The following is a 26,900-nucleotide window of genomic DNA, read 5'->3' on the forward strand; positions in this document are numbered from 1 at the left end:
TATCAGTCATTATGATAATCTTTTCCTAATTTGCTTATTCTGCAGAAGAAAATTACACCAACGGATTTATAATTTGACAGATTATTTTTTTTCCTTCAAGAGTGATGGCCTGTACCATATATACTTGCTTATAAGTCTAGTCCAGCTGCAAACTGATTAGACCCAGATCTGCTGTAGCATAATGTGCCAGCAGACCTGGGTCTTCATGTATGCATGTTGTTAGGATCTGTACATAGAACACACAACACAAACCCTGCTGATCAGGGTTTGTGTTGTTTATGGTTGTATTTAACTGAAAGGTGAGTATATATGGTTTTATTTTTCATCACAAAGCAAATAATTGCTTTTGATTCTTTTTTATCTGTGAGCTTTTTACATAATCATCTTTGGTGGGGTCCACAGGTTTTAGAGTTCATGACAACATGAAAATATTCTTTCACGATGATTTTTTTACTAATAATTTTAGATACTTTTCTGTATCTAACTCTTTTTGATTGATAACTTCTTTCAATATAGAGACAAAATGACAAATTATGTTTTTTATTCATTGTATTTTTCAAATATACTTTAACTTAGCCATACAGACAGAAAGTTTCTGTCTTGATTACAACTCCATATAAACACAACAATACATGTTGGAACTAAATAAAAGGCAAGGCTTGCCATCTTCTGATGACATGGGACATAAAAAGATGACACCTGGGAACCAACACGGTTTCTTTTCTAAGTTTAAAGTACAATTTCCAGTGTACAGGGGTGGGAGACATAGTTACATTTATCTAACTTGTAAGCAAGATGACTCAGAAGCTATTGAGCCAAACCTGACCACATTTTTATTTTTAGATACCTGTAGTGGATCCAATGATTCCAAGATCTAGCCTCAATTTCACAAATATAACTCTTACATTAAATCTAGTCTTAAAACATTTGATTGGTAAATTTTAAGTCGGCCTTAGATTTACCACTAGGGTTGAAATGATATGCCTGTACCCCGTGCGTGTATGTATGTGTATATATATATATATATATATATATATATATATATATATATATATATATATATATATATATATATATATATATATATATATATATATATATATATATATATATATATATATCATGATATGCAACCTACATCATGTTACAAATTGAACATACAGAATAAAGAGGCAGATGACTAACTATTCATGATCGTTAAGGATTAAAAGTAACTTTTATTAGGTTAATATCATTTTGAGTCGATTGTCCACATTTAGTGTTGATGTATGTATTAAAATGGCAGAATTATCAGTACATCAGTGAAGTCATTTCAGCCCTACCAACCAATCAGATTGCTGGATTAAAAACTTCAATTTCAGTCTAGACTTAAGATCTGTGATGAAATTCATGGCTAATTAGGTTCTTATAACTGTGGCCTTTTTTATTTTTTCTAATGCATTTTTGAACTTTTTAGACTTTGACTTTTTTGGGAAAGAAAACTGTAAATACTTTTAAGAAAACGTTACTTGAGGTAAATGGATTAAACTTATCTTGTTTTTCTTTATTATTATGTAGATGCTCTTATTATTACTGTATTATTACAGTTGTGACATTTTAAGGATTTAAAAAAAAACTAAACTTAAGTATTTTTAAAAAAACTTTGTACGCTGATGAAACAAAAGTTTCTTGCACTACTGCAGATGTAATTTGGTAAGCTTATTTGTATAATACTGTGGATCAACTGAATGATTTCCATGCCATTATTTCACAGTTTTCAATTTCTTAAAATATTTATTTGACATATTTACTTGATTTTAACAAAAACCTTGTGCACATGATGAAACAAAAACTGCTTGCACTTGACAATTGTAATTAGTATTGATATGCAGATGACCTGATGGATTTTCAAGCCATTGTATCAGTCTTCAATTCATTAAAATATTTATTTGACATGCTTACTTGAATTTGAAAATTTGAAGAAAAAAATTGAAAGCACATTTAAGCAAGCATTACTTAGAGTAGATAATTGAAATTTGGTAGGCTCATTTTCATGAATATACAGATGAAATGATTTGATCTCCAGGCCATTATAGAAATATTTCCATTTTTAGGTATACATTTTTGAACTTTTTTGAGTATGATGTTACAAAAACCATAAGAGAGAGAGAGAGATATGAAATTTGTCATGCATGTTTGTGTGCATATGTTGATGACTTGATTATAGCAGTCTTTTTAAAATTTGGAGAGGAAGAGTAAATTCAGACCATAATATCAGGGCCATTGTATATGACACCAAATTCCATTTTTTATTCATTTTGCAAGATTTTGCTTTCTGTCAAGTATTGGTGTCACAGAATGGTGTTAATTATTGGGGTTATAGAGTTGAGTAGGATATATGTTTCTGTTTGCAAATATAAATTGTTTCTAGACATTATTAATTTATTCACTTCCATCATAGAATGAAGAAGCAGAAGTTGTTACAGGAACTTCGAGAGAAAGGCATGATAAGTCCATCCAGTGACTGGTCCATTGACACAGCTACAGGGGAGCCAATTAGAAAGTCAGAGAAAAAAGAGTAAGTTTTGCATCAGGATTTGTACAGAGACATAGTGTATTGGAGATATTTTCAGTGGAGTACACATCTATAGGATATTTGACTGATTTTGAAAATTTCTAGCTTCGTGAATGGACTAGTTATAACCAGTTTCCTGAGTTAGCTAGTAATCATCAACTTCATTTTTTGATTAGTAATTATTAACTTCATGAATGTACTAGTAATCATTTACTTCCTGAATGCATGGACTAGGAATCATCAAATTCTTGTGACTGGTAATCATCAGTCTCATGAATGTACTAGTAATCATTTACATCCTGAATGGACTAGGAATCATCAAATTCTTGTGACTGGTAATCATCAGTCTCATGAATGTACTATAGTAATCATTTACTTCCTGAATGGGCTAGGAATCGTCAAATTCTTGTGACTGGTAATCATCAGTTTCATGAATGGAAATATAATCATCAGCTTTCGGAATGGAAAAGTAATCATCAACTTCAACTTCATGAACTGCATATATCAACAAGTAATCATGATCTCCATGACTGAACAAGTAATCATCATTTTCAAGAATGTACCAGTAAACACCAGCTTCATGAATGAACTGTTAATCATCAACTTCATTACTGGACTACTTGGCATTAACTTCATGAACTGTATCTATGGACAAGTAATGATGAAATTCATGAAAAGACTAGTAAACACCAGCTTCATGAATGGACTAGTAATTGTCAGCTTCATGAATGGACTAGTAATTGTCAGCTCCATGAATGGACTAGTAATTGTCAACTTCATGAATGGACTAGTAATCGTCAGCTTCATGAATGGACAAGTAATTGTCAGTTTCATGAAAAGCATATATGGACAAATAATTATACACTTCATAAATGGACTGATCATGAACTGCATCACTATTCCATGATAAGAATAAATACAAATGTGTAGTAATTTTCAACAGTTAAATAAACTTCATTGAATCATGGTAGAATGATTGTAACATGGATTCTCTATTTTATATACACAGTTTTTAATTTCATTGTATAAACCTTGGTAGGCTGGTGCTTAATTTTAATATGATCAAATATTTTAAGACTGCACAGATTGGTAAATGTGTGTACATGTATATCCATATAACTTCAGATCCAGTCTTAAGTTTCTGGAGTACCATATGCATTTTTTTCATCAGTACTCTTGATTTTTATCAAGTTCAGAAATCTCATCAAGTATCATATTTATGCCTATTTCTTCTCTTTAACATTTTAAATTGATGTGCTTTGCAGGATCCTAAAACAGAAGAAGTTACAGGAGTTGCGGGAGAAAGGACTGATTAGTCCATCCAGTGACTGGACCATTGACTCAGAAGGAAATCCTGTCAGGATAAGTGAACTTGAGTAAGTACCAGCCTGTTAAATGACTGGACCATTGATTTTACCAGAAATTCTGTCAGTATTACTCAGCTAGTGTAGAACCTGATCTAAGACCAGTAAGTGACTAAACCATTGATAGTGAGGAAAAGCATTATAACAATTTAATAACTTGAGTCTGTCTTGTCATTAAACCAGAATATGTGAACCAGGGTGATCTGTAGCATCTGTATTCACTGAAGATTTCATCACAGTGATGACTGCCAAAAAATTTTGACTTACAATGTGCAGTCTCGGAGTTAATAACTTATTCACTTTGTGTCAAGTTTCTTAAAACTTAGTGAATACCAGTCAGTCAAATGAATTTAATTTAAATCATTTTGAAGGTGAATTGGTGTAATAATTTGATCACTATGTCTTATACACTTTTTGATATTTTATTGATTTCTTGTGGTTGAGATTTTTAATTAAAATGCATGCCAAGATATTTTAATCTTTATTTTACAAAATACTTCCTACTTTTGTAACAGAATATTACAGCTAAGATTGCTGACTCTGAATTTGCTTCCATTATATTCACTTGTCCAAAAATCATTTTCACCTTTGTTGAATTAAAGGCAAAACATTGCTCCATGTTACAAGTATACATGACTTACCTCATAAATCTCTTATTTAGTTTGCGTAGTGAAAAACATTTTGGTTTGGTTATTGCATTCATATTTTTTGCAGACACATTATATTGATTAGATACATAATATTTTTCAGGAAAGAGGGAAAGCGAGCAGCAGGCAAGGGAAAGAAGGGGAAACGGAAAGATGGAAATGAGGCTGATGATGAAAGTGATGAAAGTAAGGAATATTAATGCCATGAAGATTACCTAACTTTGAACATGCTTTGAGGTAAAGCTTCTATAGGTTGGCTGTGAAAATGCTGACATCTAAGCATATTTATATTGCATTGAATACAAGTCTCTCCATCATGCAAACTTTGTTCAAAGTACCATATACTTGCCTGTAAGTCGAGTCCATCTGCAAACAATATAGACCCTGATCTGTCATCACATAATGCACTGGAAGATCAGGATTTATGTTGTTTCTTCTGCCAATTACTCCACACAAATTGCATAGACCCAGATCTGCCAGCACATTATGCAATGGCCAGATCTGGAGTCCTGTGTAGTTTACATTTGGACTTGATTGGTGAGTGTATGTGTGTGTGTATTTTTGTGCCATCTATTTTTCTAAACTGTTTAATCTGATTAGTGTCATTTTTGGATTGTGCTTTATAATCAATTTTTTAACTAATATTTGCAGCACAGTTTTTATTTTCTAAATATCAGTCTCAAAAGTCTTAATTTATCTCATATGAAACCGTCACTGCTGGCTGTTAATTCATGTTATTGTAGAGCAAATAGTCACATTTATTACAAATATATGATATCACTTTGCAGGACTTCTTTAAACAGAGAAAGCTTGCTTTGCATTTGGACAGAAATGTTTGAGGCAATTTTGATCTGATGTCATAATTAGAACAGAATTTGTCATTAAGATTTAATTGGGTTTTACACTGTTTTAGTATAAACTTACTCAGAAAATAGATTTAACTTTTTGTGTATATGAAATAATTTGAACAAGATTTCAGTATGTTTATTGGTTGTTTTGTATTCACATTTACCAACATCCATCAGTAAAGTGAAATTTCATAGACAGCTGAAGTATATAAAAATATCTCCAAAGTTTAAAACCTAAGTTGTTCAGAACATGAAATATCCTTGATTCTGCACTAATCTTTACTATCTGTTCCTTAAGTTTGAACTGTTTTTGTTATTTTGCTTGACTGTCCTGAAAGAGTATTACACCATGCTTTTAACAACAAGAATTTTACTTAGTATTTTTTTGGTCCATCATTATATCTAGTTTGTCCAAGCTCTCTTCCTTTCATGAGTGATTGATTTTTCTTTTGTCACACTTGTGTGATAATTTTTATTATTAGATGCTATACTGTTGTAGCTAAGGTAACAATTTTAGGCACAGGTAGATGCTTTCAGTAACACTTGCAGAGGCTTAAAATGCTTGTTGTTGTTGTGTGGTTTAGCGCCCTTTTTCAGCACCTGATAGGCTATACATGGCGACCAGTGTTAATGGTGGAGGAAGAACCCAGGAAAACCCTGGAAAGAACCACTGACCCACGAGAAGCTACTGGCAAGCTTTCTCACATACCCACTTATAAATGCTTCAAGGTGTTTGTGAATGCTCTTGTTTTACCCATTATATCGTGCATTTTTAAAATCATACTATGCAAAATATTTAAGTCATGGAATAAAATGGTAAGCAATACTTAGTCTTTTGATATTAATTGATTTTAGTAACTTCTTAACATCCTAATGTTTGACAGCATACTACTACATAAATATTATATTTCTAGTGTCCAAAAAATAATTAATTTATTTTTATACATTTATTGCACATTTACTAATAGAAAGCTTTTTGTTGTAACTCTTCCATGACAGTGAAATAGGATGTCTGGGCAACAAGGTATCAAAAGTTGTCTACCTTTGTTATTAATACAGCTATGTGCCTGCCTCCCCCCATTTAACCAATACATTGCATTCACCAAATTGAACAATAAAATAAAAGATAACAGACCCATACCTGCTATTAGAGCATGGGCAGGCAGATCACCTTATAAAATGTGAACACTATAGACCCAGATTTTGTTGTACATTATACTGTGACATGGTGTGTGGTATGTACAATTTATATACAGGCAAAAATGATACTCTTTGTTAACCTTTTTAGTTTCAGTTGAATAAATTTCATTTAAAATGTTTCCTTGCTCTCTTGATTACTAATTATTGTAAATATTTAACAGACGAAAAGTAATTTTAATCTTTTAATTGCAAGTACCTTTAATCACCTCACCGCGACTGATCAAAATGTATGGTGTTACCTATGTTCATCTATTCATAGATCTGTCCAGTTAAGTTAAAGTTTGTAATCAGGTCAGATTTAGGCACTTGTTAAGAATAGAAATTGTATATTCTGGAACGTTATTATTTCATCTTTGCCTTTTCTGAAATTACTTACAGCAATCATGGAATATATCTTAATCTAGATGCTAAAATAAAATATATTTTACCCATCAACTTACAAATACTTTTTATCATGTTGTAGGTGAGTATGACCCCATTACTGGGGAGAAAATAAAGAAGAAGAAAAAAGCAGCGAGACCTGGCGATGAAGGACCAGATGAATACGAATATGTGAGTGTATAGCTATCGTCAACCACTACATGCCATTTATAAGTTGAGTCAACTGCAAACCACACAGACCCAGATCTAACATTAACAATGTGCCAGTAGATCTGGTTCTGTACAGTTCGTTAGGAGTAATCAACGAACAAACAACATAGACTCTCATCTGTCTGTGCATTACCCAAATGCAGATCAGGATCAATGTTGTTTGCAGTTTGACTCGACTTAAAAGTAACTATATATAGTACTTGTCATCACAAAGAAATGCTCCATGAAATAGATGCAGATGTGTCATCCGACAAGATTCCATTAGATACAGGGAAGGTGTGAAATGTTACCATCCAGAAAATGGAAATAGATGTGAAATCAATGAAATCTTTATTTACTGATAATTAATAAGGGTTGTTCCATTTAAACATACATGGTACCCAGGGAAGGCAGTTTTGAAAAATATATGCCAGGGTACTTTGATTTCACAGAATTCATATTAAAATGATAATACTGAATTGCATCTGTGGTTGAGTACCCCACTTTAGAAGTGTCTTCCCTAGGTCCCATGTATGTTTTAATGGAACAGCCCTAATAAGTTAAGTCATTTATTGACAAATCTTTCTCTACCAAATGATTCTTCTGTAAAATTGGTATGTATTGTCTTCCCTGGTTAAATGTTTGGTTATACATGTATCTTTTTTTTTTCTGCTGTACCCCTTAGAACAAAACTGTATCTTTATTTCCATGAAGTCCAATCCTATTCCTCTTTGGATTCCTAGCTGTGCCAGAGTTTGTATTGTTCTGTTGCAAATGGACAATAGGACAATATCAATGCTCTTTTCAGCTGTTGAAAAACATTAAAATTTGCACTTATATTCTGTATAGAATCCTGTAATAGTAAAATTGAGTTATTATGTTGTGGTAATATTTTTTGTACAATTACATATGCATAACCACATTTAAGGTTAAGTTTTGCAGAATATTTTAAAATTACCTGAGCTTTAACTAGTTGCTCTTATTGAACTAGTTAAATTTTAATTTTGAAAAGGGTAAGGAACATAATTATCTGTTTCTCTGAGGCCACTAATAGCTCATTTGAAAATATGTCAGTTAGTTACATACCTTCATTATATACTATTTAGGAAATGCATAGTGTGTTTCTCTTGTTCATACCTTCCTTTCTTATGTCTGTACATCCAGTTTTACATTTCTGCACAATAATTTGAGAAATATTAATGGATTGAGCTCAAAAATTTGGTAAATAGATCAGTTTAGTATAATAAACTGGGTTCAGCCTTCCAATTTCTCTTGACAATGCATGACAGTTACTTTTCTTGAGTAAGTTTTAAGAGAACTGTTTTCCATTTCCATTCAGGAAGATTTGAATGAATGGACTGAAATTGAATTTTGCATACAATTTAGTTTCAGTAGTACAGTTTAAACCCACTAAAAACAACATGCAGCTTAATCGGCTGCAGGTCAGGGTTTATGGTAGGTCAGGGTTTATGATGCAGGTCAGGGTTTATGGTAGTTCAGGGTTTATGGTGCAGGTGAGGGTTTATGGTAGTTCAGGGTTTATGGTGCAGGTCAGGGTTTATGGTAGGTCAGGGTTTATGGTGCAGGTCAGGGTTTATGGTAGGTCAGGGTTTATGGTGCAGGTCAGGGTTTATGGTAGGTCAGGGTTTATGGTAGTTCAGGGTTTATGGTGCAGGTCAGGGTTTATGGTGGGTCAGGGTTTATGGTGTTTGTCTATTTTCTCTTAACAAGCTGCATAGAACTACGATGGCAGATCTTGGTCTGTGCATTTTGGATTTGTACTTACAGCTGAGTACATATGGTATCTTGCTTTGATTGTATTATTTTATTTTTTTTTAAACTATTTTATTGTCCTTAATTTCTTACAATATTCAGCAAGCTTAATTGCCTTCTAAATTTTGAAATTTGCTTGGAAGGTAATTTGTTATTTTTACTAAATTTTTTTTCTTTTCTTCCCATCATACTTTATTTCCTAATCAACAAAGTACCTTGAAGTTTATTTCATCTGTTTACATTTTAGATACTGATGAAAATAAAGATATATATTTACTAATTTTGTGGATACATTTGATCATTATTCATTAAATACCATCTTATCCTTACAGAAATACGATGAACAAGGGAGAGTAATAGGCAAGAAGAGGAAAGGAAAAGGAAAGGTATGTTACTTAAATATTTCACTATTTTCAATTATTTTTTAAAATGAAGCTGGAAATGTTTTGCACATTTTTGTTAACTTTATTTTTTAACCTGAAATTCTGGTATGCATATTAGATGTTTATCAGTACTTTGATGAATGTGTAGGTGATATGTGATACAGCCTGCTTGATTAGCAGGTATAATAGCTGCACTAATTAACCAGTTTTCCAGCACGTAAATACCTTCTGGACAAATGCCAGAAAGCTTTGTATTTAATGGGTTATGGCATACACAATTTGTGGAGCTGTCTGGAAAGTTTTATTTTCATTATTCATGACTTCTAATATGATGTAAACTTTACTATTGCTCAGTCATGAATGGATCAGCCAGTAAATCTTACCTGTGGATTCTTGATCTGAATCAATCAGAAACTTTGTCCAGAAGCATTTAGAACTTACCTTTCAGAAAGCCTCTCTGTTGAGGAAGATGGATTATTGTTTTATCTCAGATAAATGAAATGTATTTGAAAAGAGAAATACTTCTCTTTAAGCCATCTAATCTCACATATGATGTAGTCATTTAGGAGTAAATGCTCAACATTGTATGCTCAGAAACGACATTTCATGTCAACTTTTGAAGTAATGTTTTATCTTCACCTACAAGGAGCAAAAATCAATCATGCTGCAGATTCATGTATTAAAAAATCAACACTTTGGTTATCAACACCCACTCCCCCACAAATAATATTTGATCTTTGCCTATTCAAAAAGACCTCAACAAATCATCCAGTTTTGTAACTAAATTCAGTGAAACCAGAGCCTCCTACTGTGGTCATATGTCTTTCTTAAGGATGGTTCAGAAGACCAAGGCAGGGTTAGAACCCCCATTGTGACAGCCAATGGCACTATCTTGATCTGGCTACATAAATCCCTGTTTGTTTGTACCCCCTACCAATTTCAATAATGAAAATAATTAATGTGCTAAAAAATGCACACAACTTGGTCATTTTATTCATTGATTTATAATTTCTAACCTGACTGTGACCAGTGGTCCTAACACTGTTATCATCTCTGTGTGTCATACTTAAGAGAGTTTCCATACTAACATGGCACCATATTGTGTACACTATGGGTGAATCTATTTTCCTCAGACAATAGAGTGACATAGCTCATCCTATTCAGTAACTGCCAGATAATTCACCTTGCACACATGTACATAGAAATTACACCACTTGTTATTACTTACATGACATTTATCACATGGTATTATTGATATGACATTTATCACATGGCATTATTGACATTATATTTATTACATGGTATTATTGACATGACATTTATTACATGATATTATTGACTTGACACTGATTGCATAGTTTTAATGACTTGACTTTTATGACTTTGGTATTATTGACGTAACATTTTTCTCATGGTATTATTGAAATGACATTTCATAAAACTCACATATTTTAACTCATTAACCCCTGGTGCCTCGATACACATCAGGAGATAGTAGCCTGCTTCCGACATCTGTGGCAATAAGGTCATTTAAGATACACTAAAGTGGGTGGCATTATAGAAAGGTAGGCAAATGTAGCTGTTCAATGATACCAAATAATCTGGACTTTCTATTCACACTACAAAATACAGAGGGAAAAACACATAATTTTATGGACTTGATTTTTGTCCACCCGAAATGCACCTGTGGTCAGAATCTAATTATGTATCCGGATTTTAGACTTTTTGGCCTTAGATCTAAGCCGACTGATCTGAACTGCACACAGATAGGTGAACCTTTGCAAAAAGTAGGATAAGATAGTCGTTTGGAATTAAAAGTGGTCTGGATACAAAAATGATGGGTCCGTTAAGCAAAAAAAAAAGAACTCTAACTTTTACCCTAAGGTTCATGCGCAAGCCAAATAGCCAGTGCAAAATGACATTTCTAACACAACTAGGCATTAGGCTAACCAGAAGTCGCTTGGAAGTTGATGTATTAGGATGTATTCAGTGCAAAATGACATTTCTAACACAACTAGGCATTAGGCTAACCAGAAATCGCTTGGAAGTTGATGTATTAGGATGTATTCAGAAATGGTCCCCATATGCGTTTCCTACTCGCATTTCAGGCAAAAATGACAAAAACCTCCTGGGGGGTTAATGAGTTAATACTATACATGTCATGGCAAAGTGTCAAAGTGCAAGGTGTCAAAAAAGTTAAATGAGCATATATCTGTCAGTAGTGTCTTACATTTCTAATTTATTCATGTAAAATATTGAAACTTCTTGAATAATTTCAGTGTGCTGGTGTTATCTTTTGCTCACAAATATAATAATTATTCACATCTTTTCGTTAATTTTTGACAACAAATGTACCTATTTTCTTACATATTTTCTTTATTTCACAGGATGGAGATGAGAGTGGTTCAGAGTACGAGTATGAATATGGTAAGTGAATTTTATTGGTAGACCCTGAATTAAACTAAAATCAAATTTCTAAAGTCCTCTCTTGTCCTATTGTAATACAAATATCAGTCTGCTCTATGCATCTTCCAAGTCCAGTGGCAATGGGGGAGGGACAAAGCAACAGGTAGAGGTTACTACAGGCAATCATAGTTCCAAACCTACATGGAGCCGGTTTGTAGACAAGTGGTCATTTTTCTTTGAACCAGGAGAGAAAAGAAGTCTGGCAGCATCCCAGACAACTGAGCAGCCCTGTTTAGGTCAGCACTACTCACCCTAGTAAGGGAAGGGACTAGAAAAGGTGTCCTAAAAATTGCCTCTCCTATAAACTAACTGGCCAGCTAGCCATGGTTGGCATTTAACCCTTAATGCGGTCGACACCATACCCATAAACAAACCAAACTCATTCTCGGTACATGGAACATACGCACACTCATGGATGAAGAAGATACACCCAGGCCTCAGAGAAGAACAGCCCTCATAGCCAAAGAACTGGGCTGATACAAGACTGACATTGCCACTCTTAGTGAGACACATCTAGCTGATGTAGGATCTGTCTGTGAACCCGAGGGTGGCTACATCTTCTTCTGGAAAACAGAAGATGAACACAGAATCCATGGAGTTGGTTTTGCCATCCGTATTGCACTTTTGCATCAATTCTCAGCAGTTCCTCTGCATGTGAAGAAACGATTGATGCAGCTCCGTGTCTCCCTCTCTAAATCACAGTATATCACCATCATCCGTTTGTATGACCCCATGTTGACCACCAGTGAAGAAGACAAGGAGGCCTTCTACAAAAGTCTCGATGCCCTTGTAAAAGCTACTCCAGCTTGTGACAAACTCGTGATACTTGGCAATTTTAATGCCCGAGTGGGCCACAACTACAAAAGCTGGAGTGGAGTATTGGGACAGTATGGAATCGGGAAAATGAACATGAATGGACTGCTTCTACTGTTGATGCTGTTGATGTGTGCAGAGAATAATCTGACTATCTTGAACAAACTCTTCCATCAGAAAAACAAGTATAAATTGACTTGGATGCATCCTAGATCCAAACAATGGCATCTGATTGACTATATCATCATCCATAACAGAGATGTTCACAATCTAAGGAAAACAAGAGCCTTGAGGGGAGCCGAGTGTGGGATGGACCACTGATTAGTCAGGGCTATCCTTGATCTCAACATTGTCACACCACAGTGCAAAAAGACGAAGCTGACCTGAATCAGGTTCAACACTGCAAGGCTGAACCATCTGCAGATGAGTGAGCAATATTAAGCTCACAGGGAAACCTACTGACTGTGCGCCCTGCGAAAGTCATCATAGGATCCAGAAGAAAAGTCCACCAAGACTGGTTTGATGAAAATAACAAAGTGATAAGCATCTTTGTTCAACAAAAGTGAGAGACCTATATAGAATGGCAGAACATCGTTGACTCAGTCTCAAAACATGATTGCTTCACACACCTGCAGAGCAAGGCCTGGAGAGAACTCCACATTATGCAAAATAGCTGATGGGACTGCAAAGCAGATGAAGTCCAGCATTACACAGACACTAGCAACTCAGATGAGTTTTTCAGGTCCCTGAAAGATGTCTATGGACCGTTGAAAGCCTGCAGTACCCTGCTAATCTATTCTGATGGGGCCACTCTGCTGAAGGACAAAGAGTGTATCACCAAAAGGTGGAAGGAACACTTCTCCAACCTACTGAACATGCCCTTCACCGTAGACTCTGCAGCATTAGACACAATTATCCCGAAGCAAACTATCTCAGACCTGGACTTGCCCCCTACCATGGAAGAAGTCGAGCAAGCCATTAACATGATCAGCTCTGGTAAGGCACCAGGCGCGGATGGAATTCCTGTTGAACACTTTAAAGCAGTAGGCCCTTAAGCACTTCAGGTACTGCACAGTATCCTGATCAGCATTTAGGAGGAGGAGTCCATGCGACAGAGTTCAAAGACACAATGATTGTCACCTTACACAAAAATAAATAGAACAAAGCTGACTGTGGCAATTATCTAGGCATATCACTCCTGTCGATTGTAGGCAAGATTATGGTGTGTGTTCTCAACTGTCTGGTCAGTAATGTCTCAGAAGCCATACTGCCAGAGGCCCAATGTGGATTCAGACCAGATCGGAGCACGATTGACATGATCTCCACAATGAGACAAATATAGGAAAAGTGCACTGAACAAAATATGAACTTCTGTGTTGTCTTCATGATCTCACAAATGCCTTTGATATGGTCAATAGAGATGCACTATGGGTCATCTTAGCATGACTTGGTTGCCCCAAGAAGTTCATTAAATTGATCTGACTTTTCCACGATGGCATGACGGGACTCATTCTCTACAATGGGGATGTCTCTGAGCCATTCAGCATTTATAACGGTGTGAAGCAGGGTTGCATTCTTGTCCCATTATTATTCAACCTCTTCTTCACATGTGTCCTGAACCATGCTATACATGATCTCCAGAAAGGAGTGTACATAAAGTACAGATGACTTTCTCTTCGACTTTTGCTGACTGAATACCTGATCCACAACAAGGGAGTAACTTATTCTTGAAGCACTTTTCATGGATGGTTGTGCTCTCATGGCACACACAGAAGCAGATCTCCAGATCATTGTTACTCAACTTCGTGGAATCCTCGAGAATCTTCAGACTCACTATCAGTCTCAGCAAAACAGAGGTACTTCACCAACCTGTCCCAGGCACCATAGCATGCCCCCTGATTGTGTTTATCGAAGACACCCAGCTGAAAGCTATTGATCACTTTAAATACCTCGAAAGCATATCTTCTGATGGATCACTAGACAAAGAGATAATGGCAAGCATCAGCAGTGCCAGTCAATCACTAGGACATCTCTGCTCTTGCATGTTTAGCCACAGTAATATCAGACTGTCCACAAAGATAAAGGTGTATAAAACAGTTGTTCAAACAAGCTTCTTATATGGATGTGAGACATGGACAACATACAAGAAGCACATCAAGCAACTTGAGTGCTTCCACACGAGAGCCCTGTGATGGATTATGGGCGTCAGATGACAAGACAGAGTGACTAACCTAAAAGTGCTGGATAGAGCAGACTTAGCCAGTATCAAAGCAATAGTCATGAGAGCCCAACTCCAGTGGATGGGTCATGTCATCTGTATGGAGGTGACTCAAATGCCATGTCAGATTTTGTATGAAGCTCTATCTAGTGGACACAGAAAAGTTGGTCGCCTAAACGTAAGATTGAAAGACTCCATCAAGGACAGCCTGAGTTGCTGCTCAGTATCTGTGACAGACCTCAAGTCCTGTGCCATGGATAGATCTGGCTGGCATGCAGCTGTTCGTAATGGGTGCAAAACCTTCGAGGATGTCCACAGAATGAAAGTCGCTGATGCCAGAGAATGCAGGAAGGCCTCAGCATCAAGAACCAAGCCATGCCTGCAGTGCATACATTGCTCTGGGACATGTGCACATCGCATCGAACTCATCAGCCACATGAAGACCCATCAGCGAAGAGCAGTTTAGGTTTGACTTCATCAAGCTCCGATGGTCAACCAACAAAAAAAATATATCAGTATAATCCGTGTCAACCATCTCCCTGTAATTGCTAGTTCATAAAAAATGTTTTTGACATAAATCAGTTAAATTAAGTTTGATGATACACGGTGAAAAATGTGCCACTTTGATGAATTTCATATAGCTTATATGCAGCCATTTTAGAATATTTGTCATGTTTTCACACTAATTAGACACGATTTCTTGTGTAATACCTGTGCAAAGGCAATGTACAAAAGTAGTAGTCCCCCAACTGTGAGGTCCATAACATTCAGCAAGAGAAGGTGGTCCTATATAAGAGAGGTTGTCTCCATGAACAGGGTACAATATACAACATTTTTATATAAGTGGTATCCTTTGGCGGGGGAGTTGCCTGTCCAAAGTGCCCTTACAGGAAGTGATCCTGCACTATATCAACATTGATGACTTTGATCTAATTTTAATTTGTGCATTTAATGTGAATTTACCCAGATGACTTTGAGCGTTATTTGCTCTGATTGCCTGTACATAATATGTATCTAGATGCGAACTACAATGACCCAGCTTTCACTCTCGCATCATTAACAGGTCTCCACTCAAACATTTTCCTTGAAAATTTTCTGACTGAAAGTATGATTTCTTAGCATTGAATAACACTAATTTGTTCAAAATGTTTAGTAAAATATTTTATGGCAGAAGAGTCTTGTGTCATATGATGCACTGGCAGGACAGGGTCTGCATAGTTAATACTACTTACAACTTAAATGAAACTCATAGATCAGGGTCTGCATAGTTCATACTGTTTATGACTTGAATCAAGCTCAAAAATCAGGGTCTGCATAGTTCATACTATTTATGACTTGAATCAAGCTCATAGATCAGGTTTTGCATAGTTCATACTATTTATGACTTGAATCAAGCTCATAAATCAGGGTCTGCATAGTTCATACTATTTATAACTTGAATTGAGCTCATAGCTCAGGGTCTGCATAGTTCATACTATCTATGACTTGAATCAATCTCATAGATCAGGGTCTGCATAGTTCATACTACTTATAACTTAAATGAAACTCATAAATTAGGGTCTGCATAGTTCATACTGTTTATGACTTGAACCAAGCTCATAGATCAGGGTCTGCATAGCTCATTCTGCTTATGTCTTCAGTCAGGGTCATAGATTTGGTTGTCCATTCACGCAAGATCATAGAGGATCTTTGTGATTTCTTATACTTATTGTTATTAAGACAAGATCATAGAACAGGATCTGCATAGGTTTTTATACTTAAAATTTCAAGCAAGATTAGATATCCAGGTATTTCTAATCCAGGTATTTGTAGTTTGTACTACTTATGACAAAGCAAGATCAAATAACAGGATCTGCATAAGTTTATATACTTTTGACTTAAAACAAGATCATAGATCCATGTCTGCGTAGTTTGTTATACTTATGACTTCAAGTAAAATCAGAGATCCAGGTATGTGTGATTTGTACTAATGACTTGAAGCAAGAGCATACAACCAGATCTGCATAGTTTGTTGTACTTATGACTTCATACAAAATCATTAATTAGGAGCTTTATTGTTACATCTTCAGGCAAGATCATTGATTCAGGTCTGCATTGTAATTAGCTCAGTGTCTGATATATTTGCACTGTAGTTTATTACTTCATCACTTCAGGCAAGGTTATAGAACAGGATCTGGATAGTTTGTGCAGCTTATGACTCCAAGCAAGGTCATAGATAAGGTCTGCATAGGTTGTTATACTTGTGACTTCAAGCAAGGTCATAGATAAGGTCTGCATAGTTTGTTATACTTGTGACTTCAAGCAAGGTCATAGATAAGGTCTGCATAGTTTGTTGTACTTGTGACTTCAAGCAAGGTCATAGATAAGGTCTGCATAGTTTGTTGTACTTGTGACTTCAAGCAAGGTCATACATAAGGTCTGCATAGTTTGTTATACTTGTGACTTCAAGCAAGGTCATACATAAGGTCTGCATAGTTTGTTATACTTGTGACTTCAAGCAAGGTCATAGATAAGGTCTGCATAGTTTGTTATACTTGTGACTTCAAGCAAGGTCATAGATAAGGTCTGCATAGTTTGTTGTACTTGTGACTTCAAGCAAGGTCATAGATAAGGTCTGCATAGTTTGTTGTACTTGTGACTTCAAGCAAGGTCATAGATAAGGTCTGCATAGTTTGTTATACTTGTGACTTCAAGCAAGGTCGTAGATAAGGTCTGCATAGTTTGTTATACTTGTGACTTAAAGCAAGGTCATAGATAAGGTCTGCATAGTTGGTTTATCTGCATAGTTTGTTATACTTGTGACTTCAGGCAAGGTCAGCAGGATATGCATACATAGTTCATGTTGCATATGATTTCAAGCAAAAGCATATATCATTTGTGACTGGTATTATTGATATGACATTTATCACATGGCATTATTGATAAGACATTTATCACAGTTTTTTTATGTATTATTTAGTAAAATCAAGAGGATATTTGTCACATGGTATTAACATGAAATATCACATGGTATTATTGACTGGACATATATCACTTGGTATTATTGGTATGACATATCTCACATGGTGTTATTGTATGACATTTATCACGTGGTTTTATTAACATGGCATGTATCACATGGTATTATTGACTGGACATATATCACTTGGTATTATTGGTATGACATATATCACATGGTATTATTGGTATGACAGTTATCATGTGGTATTATTAACATGGAATGTATCACATGGTATTATAGACTGGACATATATCACTTGGTATTATTGGTATGACATATCTCACATGGTGTTATTGGTATGACATTTATCACATGGTATTATTAACATGGCATGTATCACATGGTATTATTGACTGGACATATATCACTTGGTATTATTGGTATGACATATATCACATGGTATTATTGGTATGACAGTTATCATGTGGTATTATTAACATGGAATGTATCACATGGTATTATTGACTGGACATATATCACTTGGTATTATTGGTATGACATATCTCACATGGTGTTATTGGTATGACATTTATCACATGGTATTATTAACATGGCATGTATCACATGGTATTATTAACATGGCATGTATCACATGGTATTATTGGTATGACATTTATCACTTGGTATTATTGGTATGACAGTTATCACATGGTATTATTGGTATGACATTTATCACATGGTATTATTAACATATTTGTCCCATGATATTATTGATGTGTCAATTATCACATAGTAATATGAACATGACATATATCACAGATGGATGGACAAAAAAGGTGATTACTGTAGGGTTCCCACATCAGAATGCAGGGCCCAGATAAGTTCATAGAAAGATTGAAGAAACAAAATGTAATTTTATTGCTTTTGCATTCTTGTATACCCAGATACCAAAAGAAAAATTGTGGGATGAATCACATAAATGTATGTATGATATTTCAGATAAAGATGGCAATGTAAGGGTTGTGAAGAAAGAGAAACAGAAGACAATAGGTGGAGGTAAGACATTTATTAATATAAACTGTCTGTTAAATTTGAATATTTTATATACTGTATTTATACAGTATAAGCATATTGTTGATGATAAGCCCACACACCATTTTAAAAAACTTTGGTAAATATTTACTTAGGATATCTTTCTCTGGTAATATGTTCACCATTTACTTTTTGACAAATTTTATCTTGCTGGTCCCCTGGCTTTATAATGGGAGAAGTACTATGAAACTCAAGTTCTGTATAGGCAGACCCCCCCCCCAACTTTATCATGAGAGAAATATTACGAAAAACAAGTGCTATACCCTGCTGGCCCCCTGATCTCATGGCATAAATACTAAAGGTACACATGTGCTGTAGCATGACAACAAACCAGATTTGTTAAATTTATTATACTCTGGTACAAGTTGCATGAAAATTGTGTAAAATTAAATTGTTTACTGTCATCATAACAATGAAGCATAACATTTTTGTGAATAAAACTCATTAGAGTTGAAAATATTTAATAATAATAATAATAAACAGCTCTGTAATTATGTCAAAATTTGTATAACTTTAGCTGGTGGGACTGATGACGATACTCCATTTGAAGTTGGTGCTGATGGCAAAATTCGACTAAGGGATGGCAAAAAGAAAATTGATCTCAGCAAGCTGACAGATGATGACCTTCGAAAACTGGGAATTGATCCCACACTTTCTAAAAAAGAAATCGCTCGGCTTTTAAAGGTATTAGGATTTTTCATGGAAATAGTGTTTTGTAACATTTGATTTGAAAAGCAGGCGTGTATATTTTATAATATTTACTTCATCTTCCTGTACATACATTTATTCATGTCTTTCTTTCCATTCTCCCTGCCAAGGATGTACATTCTTATAAAAGATTTATGGAGAGCACACTTGCAATATGGGCACACACATATAGTGTGGTTTAATGTGACCTACGTTCCAGAGTTGTTTAATTTCCTGAATTGGGACTTGTAGTGAAAACAAGTGTGATGAATAGCTTGTCAACAGGCTGCAGCTACCTCCTTTTAGCATCAGAGGTTAGCATTTGTTATTTAAAACATCTATAAATGCTTTGCACATGCTATTGATATTTTCAAGAAATAGGTAAACCATAATGTTGCTGTCACTCTCAACCTTAAATGAAGAAGGTAATTTGTAATTAAAGACTTTTGTCTTTCATTAAACTTGCATTTTATTTCAGGTTTTAGCTATTTTAGATGAAGTTACTATACAACATTTTAAGTAATTCCTTTTTTTTTAGTCTCTGCTGAAGGCATGTTCAAGTTTGCTAAATAATGTTTTATAGGAAAAGTTTGGAGAACATTTAGAGATTGCAGATGGTGACAAAAAAATAGGAACAAGACGTTTAAGTGAATATGGTAGTGATGTTGGAACAGATGATCTGGCTGATGACAGTGACCTTGATGTATCAACATGTGAGTATTCACTGACACATTTTCATGGCATATGATGCATTTTCTGGCATTAATTTATATTGCATAATTTCTCTAACAAATATGTTTCCTGATCATATTAACGGTAAGAAATATACTCTGCTACCTCTTGTATCCAGGCATCCTGGAAAGACCTAAACATTCCTGTGTGTGTATATATATATATATATATATATATATATATATATATATATATATATATATATATCTTATAGAGCAAGGGAAGAAACTCCAAAATTACCTCCCCTTCCACTGCTAGATGGCTACTTGTAAAGTGGATGTATTTCCAGCTTAAGATTTCGCTACAGCTAAAGAATGGGTAACATCCCATCCTATCACCTCTCAAAATCTCCCAAGAATCATTATTGATGCCCTTCAATACCATATTGTTAATTAAGGTTTCTGCAAGATACTGGAAACTTTTTTGTTATTTTCATTGAAACTTGCACATTTTGTAGTTGCAGACGGTATTGTTGAAACTAGCTGTTTATTCGGTTTACTTGTGAACACTAGGTGGATTGTTCACTTGTTTTAATGAGTGTTTACTGATATAGTTTGAAACTTTTGGCTTGTTATTTCCCAGTAGTTTGTCATTTTTGTTGATATTTCAGATGTACAAAGGTGAGCAAATGTGAAATGTTTGAGGTAATTGATACTGCAGTAAAATTTTAAAGAGAGAGAGAGAGGCGAGGTCCAAGTCTAGTCAACAGACAGTGACATATGAAGCCTACCCTTCGGCTCATTGAATCTCCCCAATACAGACTTTTAGGTGATGGGAAATTATTCTCCCACTTTTGGTAGCCCAGTGGGTGCATGGCCTTATTTCCTGTAAGTCTGGGTGCCTGGGATATAATACTAACCTTGCTGTCATATATTACCAGTCATCTATACCATCCACCATAGTTCTGATGGCTGACCTGCCAGTCCCATCATCCATTTATAACCACTAGTAACCAAAGGTAAGTTCTATTGATGTGCACATGCCACATACAGGCTGATTACCCTGTTGTATATGGAATCCTACAACTAGTCTGCATTTGGCCATCCAGCTAGTGGGATTTTTATGGCATATCCTGTGAATAAGCACCAGATTATGCCGAGGAGCAATCATGGAACTTCTTCCATACCCAGGTGAATGATATACACTGACGTGGAAGCAATGCTTGATGAGGACAACCGTACACAGTGAACACAGTGCAAACCTTGATCAATGATTTAGCAGGCAGATTTCAGTTTTAAAGCGGTGGTTGAGATTTATCATTTTATTTGCCATTGAAACCAAGGGAAATCTGTGAAAACCTGTTGCCAGAATTCTTTACTCACTGGTGCCTCAGACACATGGACACATGCAATGCAGATTTTCTAGTGTTAGACAAGAACAACCTGAAAGTTCTCAAAGGTTGACCTTCCTCTTTTTCAAATGGATTCCATACTTGTGTTGAACATAGTGGCCATTTCATCAATGCTTGACTTGGCTTTCCTGTTTCTTTTATTGGACAAAAAAAAATCAGTGTGTATGCATGGGAGTTAATTAGTCTTATGTCTGTGGTGATTAACAAGCTTGTGCATCATTCCATTGCCAATACTCTAACATGGCTTCATGTAATCTAGATTTATCATTACATCTTTTTCTGTTTTTGCTTCTTCTCATTTAGGCCACATCACTCAGTGGTCAAGTGCTCATTGCCAATTTGTTCTCCACTAACGTTCCATGGTTATATCAAATATGTACTGCATCAGGCAGCACATAAGATGCTTCTTCAACCCTCCTTACCCGCAGCTCTAGTTTTTTTTCTGACATTTGTCTTGGCAATATTGGATACATGATTGTCAGCACAAGAGGGTAGAATCACACTCAAAAGAAGCAATTTTGTCCACAGACAAGCTGCAGATGCAATAGGCCCCTCAGTTTTCAACCAGTATAGTTAGTGGGACAGGAAACCATGATTCTCCATCCATAAGCATCCTAACAGTTGCCAATGACTTCTCATCATAACCACATACTTCATCAGTCATGCATTAACCTATTTCAGCAAAACAGTTGGGTGATCCAAGTTGTTTTGGAGTGGCTTCAGATTTCATTTATCCAGCCTCCCCATGAGTCTTTCCTTTCCATGATGGAGGTTCTAACCGATCCCAGGCAGTCAGAAAGTCTACAGAATATGATCTGCTCTTTACTTTCCAAGTGGGTAGTGGAAGGAGTTCACAGTCCAAACTCTGGGGGATTTTATTCTAGGCCTATTTATGCTGCTAAAAGCCAACAGAAAACTCTGGTGATAGATCTAAGCTTGCTCAACAAAATGCATAGCCACTCCAAGTTTAGAATGGAGATGGTATCATTGTTAAGGCTTTCCATCAGAAATGATAAGTTCATGATAAGTTTTGATCAAACTGATGCATGCTTCCATATACATATCCATCCTGTCTGATGCAGATTCATATGATTTTCAGTTTCATTTACTCCCATTTGGTCTCAACCACAGCCCATGGACATTTGCAGTGGCAATCAGCTGCATCATCAGGATCAGGTTCACCCTGTTCAGTTCATATTTGGATATTCTACGATATGTTATTCAATGCATACCATATTTCCTATGATCTGGTTATATTTCCAAACAAGGAAGCAGTGTCCTTATATGGCACATGAAATAATTAGGCTGAAAATGGAAGTAGTTATCAGTTGAACTAATATGGTGGATGGTCTGAAAGAAAATATTGGATGAAAAAGGTAAAATAGATGACTTTTTATTTTCTTTCAGTTTATGTAATAAACATGTTCAAAAATTTTCACAATAATAATAATTACTGATCTGCTCCATATAGGCTGATATATATAATTTAATACCACCAAGTAGGGGTACTAATATTAGTACTAGTATATAAGTAACCACCAAGCCATGGAAAGGACAGTAATTTGGAAGAATTACTTACTTTTGTCTATATGATCAATAGAAACGCAAGTGAATATTTTTCATCTTGGATAGCTGGATTTGTGAGACAATGAAGTCCTAACATTAATGTGATTGGAGAATATTCTCGGAGAAACATTATGTACCATAAAATTTACTTTGAAGAGATCTTATCCAATTTAGCTTCGAAAAATCTTAAGACTGAAGCACTTTTGTTTGACTTCAGTCCTATTTTGATTTGTTTCTTCCTATTTTCAATAAATTAGCAGTATATTAACTCTAAAACAAAGAGGTATTGAATTTGTAATGAGAAATAGTTAGAATATATGGAGTCTAAAAAAGGCATGAAAATCAAATTTCATAGCTAACTTTTTGTTGTGTTAATAAAAAGCTTAAATTAGTATCTCAGAAAATGCCTTTTAGTAAAGGTTGGGCACTATATTGCCAGGATTGTACTGAGCCTTTAAATCAGTACATACGTACATATACATTGTATAGTATTAGGAAAACATGTTTCTATTTCAGTAGTGTTTATATGTTACATCTCTTTTTTTCTTCAAATCAGTTTTAAACTTTTATTTAAATGCATCTATCACAAAAAAGTTAATTTTTCACTTTTACCAGAGAAAGTTTGTTTCTCCTTACAAAATTTGCACTCTTTAGCTTTTAAAATGCCTGTATGTGGGATTATTGTGATTATTTCAGTAACTGGGTTGAAGCGAGTGAATGTCATCATGAAGAGGGGAGGTCAGACTCTGTTAGATCACATGAAGAAAATAATGGACCTGTGTAAACTAAAAGATGACTATGCTAAAGATCTAGATGAAAGAGGTGAGATTGGAGTTTTATCTATTTGCTTGCATTTCCTTTAACATATCATTAAATTCATCAGCATAAAATTAAATAATAACATTGGAATCGTATACTAAAAAAGTGATGTACAAATTTTTTTTGCATAAAAGCCCATTTAACTGAGTTAATAAAAATACTTAACTGGGATCTTTATTTTGTGGATTATCAGGTTTAGATAATGTATTTCTAGTGATTAATTAGAAGTTAATAGTTTCCAAGCATGTAAATCGTAATTACATGTACTAATCCATTTGTAATATACAGAAATAATATTGGGATAGTTTTTCAGATCATCTTGATTTTTTGAATTGTCAGGAATTTTAGCAAAACCACTTGAGCATACATTCTATTTTTGGTTGTTTCCTTGCTTTGTTTTTAATAATACATAACAATAATCCAAAAAGATTTTCTTCAAAAATGCTTTTGGGTAACATGTTTTACTGTATAAAAATAAAAGTTACTTATAGAAGTATAGGTAGAATAGATGCAGCAGGAACTAAAATTGTATTTGTTACTGCTTTGCCTTTCAGATGGAAACATAGACTTTGTTACCCACTACAGACTGGTAGATCCTGGCAAACTGGAAGCTTATGCCAAGGCATTTGTAGTAGAGGATGAGGACTTTGATACAGTTATCGGCTTCAAGGTTGGTTCCACTGTAGCTGTTTAACAATTTATTTGGTTCATGAATGGTACAAAAATCTTGCCTTCAATGTCCAAGTGAACAGTTTGTATTAGTTTTTAAAATCAGAGGCATGAAAAACTTGAAATGTTCTCATTAAAAGGCTTCATTGATGAAACTACACACACCAATGATATACTTTATATATGCGCTTGCAAGCCGAGTCCAACTGCAGAAAACATTAATCCTGATCTGCCGTCACATAATATGCTGGGAAATCAGGATCTATAGTGTTTGTTCTACTGACTGCTTCTAATAAACTGTATGGACCCAGATCTGCCAGAGTATTATGCAATGGCATCTGGATTTGTGTGATTAGCAGTTGGACTTTATTATAAGCAGTTATATAAATAACTGCAAAATCTTTATATAAATAACTGCAAAATCTTTATATATCCATCTCCAACAAAAAATGAAACTTTTTAATCAATAGAAGATAGCTAATATTATTGTATTATCATTTTTTTCATGGGTTTCAATTTTCAAGCTTTCGTATAAAAAAATTATAAATTTTTTTTTTTTTTAAATTTTCATGGGTACTTAAACTTCTGGGTTTACCTATCAAAGAATGCATATATGTTGTTATATAATTTCATATATTATCCTATAAGTACCTAAAATAAAGAGTATAAAAGAATAAAAATATGCAGACAGAAAACAGCAGTCACTTGAATGATTCAAACAATCCTACCACATGTATGAACACAAAACAGTAGCATACTAACCGGGGGAGGTGGATTTGACTTGAATATTTTTCATAACATCCCATTTGTCAGCCATGTTGTTATATCTGACATGTGCCAAACATGTGATTAAAGAGTCATAAAGATAACTATATTTGTAATATCTGAAATTAATTAATGACAATTTCAACTATTTTCTTTTACAAAAAGAAAATAGTAATTTATGGAATTAGTTCATGATGAAAAATGAATACATGCTTTTAATATCATTCATTTCGTTACAAGGATACTTGGGAATTTCTTTCATTCCTTACTGATGGAAAGTACTGAAGTTTGAGTACAGTGAAAAATACTGTGGTACCTACCATCAGAAAAAATTAATGTTTTAAAATGGTATACCACTAATACTGTGCACATTTAATAGATAGGTATGCATTGAAACAATATAAATGATTTATCATTCTTTTGTCTTAACCCTTTACCTCATAGAGCATAGTTACAAAGTGCAGCACGCTATAAATAGAACACCTGTTACCTAGTCGACTCTATATGCATACGGTTGCCTGTGAACTGTTAAGCAATGTAGTGTATGTTACATTTAACAGCAATTTTAACCATTTTTCATTTTTGGTACACATCTATTATATGTGGAAAAATTTAAGAGTAAAGTCAGATTGTTATAGCTGTGTAATTATTTATCACAGAAGAATTTTTTATATGCTTAAATTTTCTGGAGAGAACTCGTTCACCGTCATGTCAGTGAGACCGTGTGACCAACCGTAGCTGCCATTTCTCATACTCAAAATTTACAAGTTTTTCGTCTGTGTCTACATCACCAAGTCATCTGAATTTGATAATTTATAAAAACTAATTGCTGCCTACATCAATATCAGAGCCTTTACCTAGGTTATTGAATCTTTCATAGTTGTGATTCTAATCGTGAAAACTTCGTAAGTACTGAATGAAATCTGCGACCGCCATTTTGGAGAGTGGAGATTACGAACCAGTTACTTTAAATAGCAGATATCGACCAGTGCATAAACAGTGACCACATCATCTGACGTAATTGTCATTCGCAGAAATGAATGTAGTATCTAATAAGGGGTTTTCCCCGAAGGTGACACTTTGAAAACCAGCTTAAAATGACAGATGTTTACAGCCAATGTCAAAAGGCGCTTCCATGCAGCTTTTGTAGAGGCATCAAAAGGCGCTTCCATGGGACTTTTGTAGAGGCATCCAAAGATGGTTGCATGAGGTAAAGGGTTAAAGGATTAAAATAAACACCAGCATGTAAAAACTAATCTTTTCGTACCAAATGACAATAATTTCAAATAGCTTTCTTTATCACAAGGAAAGAAACACAGTAAGAAAATTGTAGGAGTAGGCTTCATCATATGTGGCTAATTTTTCATTGGGTCATTAAATTTGTGGTTCAGGGCAACAAAGAAATTCAGGAAAATTGCTGCCCCATAGTATCTGAAGAATCA

The 26,900-nt window shown here is 34.8% G+C and overlaps 1 protein-coding gene across 2 annotated transcripts in view; it reads left to right on the forward strand.

Annotated features, from left to right (window-relative positions):
• Nucleotides 1-26,900, forward strand: part of LOC149796219 (uncharacterized) — a 100,034-nt gene that overhangs the window by 57,286 nt on the left and 15,848 nt on the right. For both annotated transcript variants that reach the window (XM_089966174.1, XM_089966175.1), the window contains 11 exons: nucleotides 2,441-2,557; nucleotides 3,820-3,930; nucleotides 4,669-4,751; nucleotides 7,077-7,165; nucleotides 9,289-9,342; nucleotides 11,727-11,766; nucleotides 18,777-18,833; nucleotides 19,387-19,553; nucleotides 20,140-20,269; nucleotides 23,902-24,027; nucleotides 24,579-24,694. In XM_089966174.1, coding sequence (XP_089822300.1) covers nucleotides 2,441-2,557; nucleotides 3,820-3,930; nucleotides 4,669-4,751; nucleotides 7,077-7,165; nucleotides 9,289-9,342; nucleotides 11,727-11,766; nucleotides 18,777-18,833; nucleotides 19,387-19,553; nucleotides 20,140-20,269; nucleotides 23,902-24,027; nucleotides 24,579-24,694 — 1,090 coding nt within the window. The remainder of the gene's footprint in view (nucleotides 1-2,440; nucleotides 2,558-3,819; nucleotides 3,931-4,668; nucleotides 4,752-7,076; nucleotides 7,166-9,288; nucleotides 9,343-11,726; nucleotides 11,767-18,776; nucleotides 18,834-19,386; nucleotides 19,554-20,139; nucleotides 20,270-23,901; nucleotides 24,028-24,578; nucleotides 24,695-26,900) is intronic.

Source organism: Sinohyriopsis cumingii, chromosome 7 (assembly GCF_028554795.1).
Source record: "Sinohyriopsis cumingii isolate HCF-2022 chromosome 7, ASM2855479v2, whole genome shotgun sequence".
NCBI classification, from domain to species: Eukaryota; Metazoa; Mollusca; class Bivalvia; order Unionida; family Unionidae; genus Sinohyriopsis; species Sinohyriopsis cumingii.